The sequence below is a fragment of the Neophocaena asiaeorientalis genome, unplaced genomic scaffold (genome assembly GCF_003031525.2).
Source record: "Neophocaena asiaeorientalis asiaeorientalis breed wild unplaced genomic scaffold, Neophocaena_asiaeorientalis_V1.1 scaffold418, whole genome shotgun sequence".
Taxonomy (NCBI): domain Eukaryota; kingdom Metazoa; phylum Chordata; class Mammalia; order Artiodactyla; family Phocoenidae; genus Neophocaena; species Neophocaena asiaeorientalis.
Genome location: NW_020175731.1, coordinates 43996 through 53150, shown reverse-complemented (window position 1 = coordinate 53150; position 9155 = coordinate 43996). Strand labels below are relative to the sequence as shown.

The window sequence follows — 9155 nt, the reverse complement described above, 5'->3', positions numbered from 1 at the left end:
TGCCTACTTCTTTCTTGAGGGTCTTGAACTTAGGGCAAGAGGAAATCATTTTCCTGGATTTTCATTTATGGACACCAAGTAAGTTAAGCCACAAAGTCCTCAGCAACTTTCCTCATCATAATAAATTCAATGAAAGATTTCCTTTTACAGTCAGTTTATTGTCCTAGCATTATATTTTTAGAATAATGCTAGTTTAGCTTAGCAAAATCAACTGAATGTATGATTTTAATTTAATTCTCTGTGTGGCCTTTGTGTGTTTGTATGTATGTATGTGTGAGTGTGTGTGTGTGTGTATCTATTTTGGGATCAGTAGGAATGGAATGGGGGAGTCAGTGACTGTAAAAAAAAGTTGTTGCCCACTTATATCCACCAAGACATAGACAATCCAGCACCATATTTGTGTGAAAGAACAAATCACCCAAGAGTCTGGAGATGTGCATTTCAATGGTGGTTCCATCCTCAAAAACTAAGAGCCTGGAGAAAGTACAGCCATCACCTTTTCTAGGCCTCAGTTTCTCCTCTACATGATTGCATGTGATACCAAGCCCCCCACTATTTCATGGAGGAGTTTGGGAAATGTGAAGCAATGGAATGTGTCAAAATGTCCAAGATATCCTCACAGCTGTTTTTAAATTGTTTTGAGATATATCCTTAGTTTTCATGTAATAGATTGTCAAAACTCTTTGAATTAACATTCTCTCTGGTTTTAAAATCAGAATAGCACTCTCCCTGTAAGATAGCAAGAAGAATAAAAGTAATAAGGAATAATTTTAAAGATACATATATAAAGATATATAAAGTACCTGCTAGACTCCAGACAAAGAATATGCACATATCTTCTTGAAACTTTAAAACTATTAAACAAGGCAAGCAGATGCTCCCAGCATCCTTCTATAGATGTGGCTGGGAGAGAAGTTAGGTGACTGCCCTAAGGTCGCCCAGAATGGAGGTAACGATGCTAGGATTTGAATCCACATCCTCTGACTTTAAAAATATGCCCATAAATTAGCATACTGCCTTTCATAAGTTAACTTCAGCTTTGGAAGAGCATCTTTTGAATCAGAAATTAAGGCCAAAAAGTGATGACTATCTTTCTTGAATTAGAAAGGATATTCTAAAAGTTATGGTTACTGACCGATAATTTAACAGTTAGAAGCACTCTACTTTCAAGAGCATATTAATCATGTTAAAGTTGATTGTGTTTCTTGACACAGATTTCTGTCGTTGTTGCATACATTTGTAACCCATAAAAGTTGATCTTATTGGCTTGGTACTTCAAAGTGGAATGAAGGCTACTGCACTAAGTAAAAGTTTTAGGGTGGTGGGAAGTAACAGTTGGCTAATTCAGTATCTGGCATTTGTCGATTCGTTTACCTTCAAAGAACGATTTGTCATATATCTTCTAGGTTCGAAGCCCATCCAAGAGATAAAGCAATAAGACAATATAAAATAACACATAGGCAAATCGGGTGCTTATTCACCATCATGAGAAGATTAATCACACCAATTATTTAAAGATCACTGCTAAACAGATGGCAGGAGGCTCTGAGTCCATGAGAGAGGAACTCTGGGGTTTGCATGAGATTGAAAAAGCAGCATGGGTTTCAAATAGGATGAGTTAGCCAGTTTTCTTGGATTTTGCTGTGTTTGACTTGAAAGCATCTCAATTCAAAGTGCCTCCCAATCTTGTCTGTATGAGTCACAGCATTGATACATGTCGCATTTCATGGAACTAAAGACCAAAATAACATCAATTTCTTGGAACTGTGAACCGTAACTTGACAAAATTTATAGCACAATCTCTTTAAGAGAGGCTGATCCATCTTCCAAACTATTTGAAACTTCATTGATTTTTCTTCTGCTTCAGGTTTCTGGATTTTAGCTTTATTTGTCCTGTTACTTGTGGCCGATGTCAAATCTTCAGCAGATTCTCAGCTATGTGAACCTTGTGGACCCCGCGGACCTCCAAGACCCAGGGGTCCTCCAGGGCTACTTGGTTTAGCAGGTGGAAAAATAAATGCAATTGCTCTCTTAGCCTCTCATAGTTTCTCTTTGACTGCAATGTTCATAGATTCAGTGAAATCTTCCAGGTGATCTGATGAGAATATTGATCATTGTGGTAAGTCATTTCTTGTTAACAAATGACCATGGTCTCTTTTTCTGAACTCTTAAGAGTCATAGGATTCGTCTACTAAGATGGCTTCCAACCACCAAGAAATCTGTGTGCTCAAACACCTCTTTAGACACACTGGATGTACAGTCCAAATTGAGACATAACTCCATCTCTAGACTAGTGTAAAGCACTCCTATTGGTGTCATACAGTGTAGGCGTAAGCCGAGGTTCATACAGTGATACCAGAGTCATGTGGGCAGCAGATACATTGACTTACTGTTCTCTTGTCATCTGCTGAGAGGTATGCTGGGCTAAGCTCCCACAGAGATCCCATCAGCTTTGAATACTTGTACTGAACCTCTAAAGCAAAGGTTTTGAAATCTGGCTGAGCATCAGAATCATATGTTAAACATGTACGTTCCTAGTCTCCATCCTCAGAGATTCCTCCAAAGGCCCGCAGTGTAGACTGGCCCTGAGTAACTGGGGAACAGAGGTGGGATGGTGTTCCACAACTGGTTCTAATAAACAGGCATATTTGGATACCACTGTTCAAAATTCCCATTTAGTTCTGGCAATAGTATGATCCCTGGATTTGTCTGGGTAACTTCCAATAGTGATCCTTAATACTCAGCCTTATAGTAAAGATAAATATATATATATATATTATATATATATACTAATATATATATATATATATACTAATATATAATTCATATACTAATTCATTCAGTTATTCACTTATTGAACATACTTTGAGTGCTAATTTTACAACTGATACTGAGTATGACATTTAGAAGGAAAATTAAGTAAGATGCCTCGTTCCCAGTATGGATAAGGAGACAGTCACTTAAGGGAGGGATTACAATTCTTTGTGGTAATTCTTTATACCTATGGTAACAATCAATACCAGATGTGGTACAAGGAGATAGAACTTTTCCAAATCTGGAGGAGACAAGAGAGCCTTCTGGAAGCAGTGATGCTTGAGCTAGGCTCTGACCAGTGAGAAGAAGGGTAGGAAGGAAGAAGCAATTCATGTATTAATACTTTGAAAAATACAAAACCTTAAATTCTATCATTCTTTTTTCTGCTTATTTTGAGATCTAGGACCCCCAGGTGTAACAGGACCAAGAGGTATACCTGGGGTGCCTGGAGCAGTTGAGAAACGCCCCTGTCTACCTCAATCTGCCTTTTCCGTCAAGCTGAGTGGGCCTCTCCCAGGACCCTCCCAGCCCATTGTCTTCCAGGAAGTTCTGTACAACTGTCACTTGACCTGGCCACTGGAGTGTTCACCTGCGGCGTCCCCAGTGTGTACCACTTTGGCTTTGACATTGCGTTGTTTCAGAATGCTGTCAAGGTGAGTCTCATGCGGAATGGCATCCAGATCTGGGACAAATGAGCAGAGGCCAAGGACAGCCATGAGCAAGCTTCAAGAAGTCCCATCTTGCAGCTGGAGAAAGGGGACAGGGTCTGGCTGGAGTCTAAGCTGGACAAAGAAGAATCTGAAAAAGGAATTACTCACACTGTGCTTTATGGGTTTTTGCTCAATGGAAATTAGGACAGCTAGGGGTACCTGCATGGTTCTCTCCCTCATGTAACACTGAATTTAAGAAAAGAAGCCTCCTACTCCTCTCATCCCAAATGGTTCCTCTAGGATGAAGAGCTCACAAAATCAGTAATGACCAAGTTGAACAAAGTGAATGTATTACCAATCGCTGAAACCAGTAAAGACTCATGGTTCATCAATTTGTCAATAATTTCTTATTTGTGATTCCCAAAATTCAAGATCCTAGGTGGCAAAAATGTGGGGAGGGGCATCCCTGGCAGTCCAGTGGTTAAGACTTCACCTTCCAATGCAGGGGGTGTGGGTTCGATCCCTGGTCGGGGAGCTAAGTTCCCACATGCCTCCCGGCCAAAACGAAAACATAAAACAGAAGCAATATTGGGACAAATTCAATAAAGACTTTAAAAAAATGGTCCACGTCAAATAAAAAATCTTTTTAAAAATGTGGGGAAAAAAAGAGTGAGGTAGGAAGCTGCCCAGCCATGTTGTTGTTAAATATACCAGGAAAACCCTCATTCAGCTCCCTTTTGAAGCCTGCCCCCACCTCACCCCCAGAGGACAAAAACTTTGCTCAAACTCTCAAATCTATTCTGAGAATTAAGGATATAAATATAGAAGTAAATATCTCTGGCAGAGATGTCAAGTTTGCTTAAAAGACCAAATGAAGACGCTCTTCATCAGATGAGTCTCCTAAAGCATAACTGGATGGGTGATAGAGGTGAGGGAATTTCTGTGGCTTCAGAGTTTTCAGATTAATTATTAATTTACTTCAGGCTGCTACTTACCCAATATCCCTTCTTCTACCGATTTTTATTCTAGCTAAATTCGTTTGCTTTGCCTCAACGAACCCGGTTAAAAAATGTAATTTGACCAGCTTCTGTTACGTTCAGGGTGGCCATAAAAAACACCATCCTTTCTGGTGAGATGTAAGCGCATGGTCCTTGCAGGAGTCGTATTTAAAAGGGAAAAGACTCAACTGGCTTATGTCTTTGGCCCTTGGCCTCTGCCCTTTGCTTTCTCCATTTCTGCTCTGAAGAGTGAAGATGCAGGTCTTACAGCTGCAACAGCCATCCTGCAGGCATCAAATCAAAGCCCCATATTCCATGCTGGAGCAGGAGGATAAAAGTAACCACATTGTTTTGTACACTGACATGAGCATCTAAGCCAACTTCGTACTACTGATGACCAGACTTTTAAAAAAATATTGGTGGGTTTTGTTTCTTTATTATTGAATTATAACTTAAATATAGTAAAATGCAGAAATCTAAAGTACACAGCTTGATTAATTTTATATGCATACAAACATGGACCCACCATCCAGATTGATGCATAGAACATTTCTACCATCCCAGAAGTCTCCTTTGTGCCCTTCCGGTCCACAACTACATCTGCAGCATTGAATCTATTATTCTGACTTTCAGCATCATTTATCAGTTATCTTTGCCTATTCCTGTGCTTTATATGAGTGATATAATCCAATATAAAATCTTTTGTGTCTAGTCTTTTTTTACTCATCCTAATGCCTGTGAAATCCATCCACACTGTGGTAACAGTAGTGAAGTATTTCATTGAATGGAAATGGCCAGTATTCCATTGTAAATATGCCGCCATTTATTTATTTACTCTTCTGCTGATGGATAGTAGAGTGACTTTGTGATTGACCTTTTCACTCAATATAATGAACTTAAGATCCATCTAATAAGGAGAAAAATCACAGACTCAGGATGGTATCACTTGCACTAAAGCCCATGATACCAAACCTAGATTTAATACCTAACCTAATTGTAGTTTCAACCTTCCTCAAAAATGTAATCTTAATCAGCCAGTTTGGAATTTTTTGGTCAGTACCAATGAGGTAACCTGTCACGTTGGCCCTCTCCATCCTCCAAAGGAATTGGCATGATAACGTCCTCACCATTTCCTTCCCCCAAAAAAGATGTCCTGGCCCAAAATAACCCTTTCCATTCATTCCTTTGCTAATGACTTCCTTGCCCCACTCTCCTTTCTAAACCTTCTACTTTGTACCTCTCCTTGGAGCACCCTTCTAATTGCTAGATGGGATGCTACCCAATTCAGGAATCACCTAACAAAGCCAATTATATCTTCAAATTTACTAGATTGAATTTTTTTTAACACATTGAAGCTGCTCTGAATATCAATAATTTTTTTCTTTTTGGTTGTTCACTAGTATTCCATTATATGATGTATCACAGTTTGTTCCTTCATTCACTCATCGAAGTCCATTTGGTTTGTTTCCAGTTTGGTGCTATAACAAATAAAACTATTAGAAACATTTATGCATAGGCTTTTGCAGAGCCATACATTTTCATTTCTCTATGATAAATACCCAGGAGTGGGATTGCTGGTTGTAGTTTTTAGCATACATATCCTATACATGTCTTGTTAGACTTTTACACAAGTATGTCATTTCTTCAGAGCCATAATACACGGTATTGTGTTTTTCGTTTCTATTTCCAATGGTTCACTGCTATATACAGAAATATGATTGATTTTTGTGTGTGTTGACCTTGTATCCTGTAACCTTGCATAACTCACTGATTAGTGCTAGGAGTTTCTTTTGTAGATTCCTTGAATTTTTTTTTTAACATCTATATTGGAGTATAATTGCTCTACAATGGTTGTTAGTTTCTGCTTTATAACAAAGTGAATCAGCCATACATATATGTATATCTCCATATCTCCTCCCTCTTGTGTCTCCCTCCCACCCTCCCTATCCCATTCCTCTAGGTGGTCTGAAAGCACTGAGATGATGTCCCTGTGCTATGTGACTCCTTCCCACTAGCTATCTATTTTACATTTGGTAGTGTATATATGTCCACGCCACTCTCTCACTTCGTCCCAGCTTACCCTTCCCCCTCCCCGTGTCCTCAAGTCCATTCTCTATGTCTGTGTCTCTATTCCTGTCCTGCCCCTAGGTTCTTCAGAACCATGTATATATATTTTTTTAGATTCCATATATAAATCCGTATGTGTTAGCATATGGTATTTGTTTTTCTCTTTCTGACTTACTTCACTCTGTATGACAGATTCTAGGTCCATCCACCTCACTACAAATAACTCAATTTCATTTCTTTCTTTCTCCACAGATAACATTTAAATTGGTATACTCTTAACTGTGGCATAATTACTCTGTGCTCACCCATAATTAACACTGGAATACTAGTGAGTTTCCTGCAAATTCAAGGGCAAAATGGTATCGTAGAAAACAGTTTAGAATAAGGTATTAGGAGCTTTTCCCTCAATTCTGAGAACTCATTCGGCCATCTCATCCTCACTGGAAACTATTCACCAATTTGATCCTGCATCAGTGATTCCTCTACCTGATTGTGCATTAAAATCATCTGTGGACATTGTTTAATGTTCAGGTTCCTGGATTCATCCCCTTGAAATTCCAATTCAGGTGGTCACTGCATTATTACCTGAGACACTCTCATACACAGTCCAGCTGGGGAGACATTGCTCTAACAGCCCCTTTTATCTCTGGAATAATACAATTCCTAGATCTCCTTGTGTCATTGTTTTCCAAGAGTAATCCTTACTTGGTGTTTGTGATAATAAAAACATGATCACACCTATGAAATGAATTGAAAGGGCAATTCAAGCAATTATTTATTCAATCATTGCTTCCAAAAACATACTATGCTTTGATCAACTCGACCCTGGATACCATATAATGGCGCTTTAGGAACAAAATTAAGTAGGGCACTGGCTCTTCATCTAATTAAGGAAACAAAATAGGTACATAATGGGAGAGATTACTATTCAGTGTAGCAAATGCTACAATCAAAGTAAACACTGGATTCTGCTACTATAATGGCAGAGAGGAAAGACTTCCTGGGAAAAGTGATGCATAGATGATCTTTGAAGGGCAAGTGTTAAGTTAGTGGGGGGGGAGGTAATGTGGAAAGAAATTTATGGACTGTGAAATGCATGAACTTCAAATCTCTATCCTCCTTCTGTTTACCTTGGCCTTACCCCCAAGGCCCTCCAAGACCATGAGGAATTCCTGGGATTCCTGGAGACATTAAGAATTGTTCATCTAGGGCTTTCCTGGTGGCGCAGTGGTTAAGAGTCCACCTGCCAATGCAGGAGACACAGGTTCGTGACCCGGTCCGGGAGGATCCCACATGCCGCAGAGCAGCTGGGCCCGTGAGCCATGGTCACTGAGCCTGCGCGTCCGGAGCCCGTGCTCCGCAACAGGAGAGGCCACAACAGTGAGAGGCCTGCGTGCTGCAAAAAAGACAAATAAATAAAAAATAAAGAATTGTTCATCTCCCCCCAAATCTGCCTTTGCAGTGAAGGTGAGTGATCCCCTCCCAGCCCTCTCCCAGCCCATTGTCTTCAAGGAAGCCCTGCATAACGACCAGGACCGCTTCAATCTTACCACGGGAGTGTTCACCTACACCGTCCCAGGCGTGTACCACTTTGGCTTTGACATTGAGCTGTTCCAGCATGCTATGAAGTTAGGGCTCATGAAGAATGGCACCCAAGTCCTGGAGAAGGAAGCCCAGGACAAGGACAATTATAGGCATGTTTCTGGAAATGTCAGCTTGCAGCTGACGATGGGAGACAGAGTCTGGCTGGAATCCAAGCTAGACACAGCAGAGAGTGAGAAAGGACTGACTGAAAGTATGTTCTTTGGGTGTTTGCTCTATGGAAATTATACTGGCTAAGGGGTAACAGCACACTTAAATTCCTCAAGTGGTCCTAAATTTCACAGCAGACTTCCCTTCCCCCCGGATACTTTTCAGTGACTGTTGAATGAATAACATTAAGAATGCCCAATTTACCTATGTGAAAGTAACCCTAAAAAACAGTCAAGATTAATTATCCATTAATTGGTCAACAGTTTCTTATTGAAAGCCCATCAAATTTCATGTATTCTGCTATATCCAAGGAACTTCAGGAAGAGCATATGTCAGGAAATCAGAGCTGGTGGAGGCTGGGGGAACCAGGAAAGTCCTCATGCCTTTTCCTGTCTATGTGTGAACATTTTTCACCAGAGGAAAAAATAGCCTTGATCACAGCCCCCAACACCACTTCAATTTCACAATTTACAGTATAGCTAGGAAAGCAAATATCCCTGAGAGATGAAGAAAAATTGCTTAAAGTCACACTAAGCAGTGAATACAAACTACCAAGTACATATTTTGCATTTGATTCATAATGCGTACGTTGATGATGGTTTGACCAAGGAACGAGGATACGGATTGAGGGAACAATTTCTGTTGCTTAATACTTTTCAGAAAGAGAAAAACAAATATCGTATACTAACGCATATAGGTAGAATCTAGAAAAATGGTACAGATGAACCAGTTTGCAAGGCAGAAATAGAAACACAGATATAGAGAACAAACATATGGACACCAAGGGGGGAAAGCGGTTGGAGGTTTGGTGGTGGTGGGATGAATTGGGAGATTGGGATTGACATATATATACTAATATGTATAAAATAGATAA

The 9155-nt window shown here is 39.9% G+C and overlaps 1 protein-coding gene across 1 annotated transcript; it reads left to right on the top strand.

Moving 5' to 3' along the window:
- Positions 1-7508: 7508 nt before the first annotated feature.
- Positions 7509-8368, top strand: LOC112391022 (protein HP-25 homolog 2-like). The gene is made up of 2 exons (XM_024732123.1): positions 7509-7538; positions 7958-8368. Exons 1-2 carry the CDS (start codon positions 7509-7511, stop codon positions 8366-8368), a joined length of 441 nt encoding a protein of 146 aa, XP_024587891.1.
- The last annotated feature ends 787 nt before the right edge of the window (positions 8369-9155 follow it).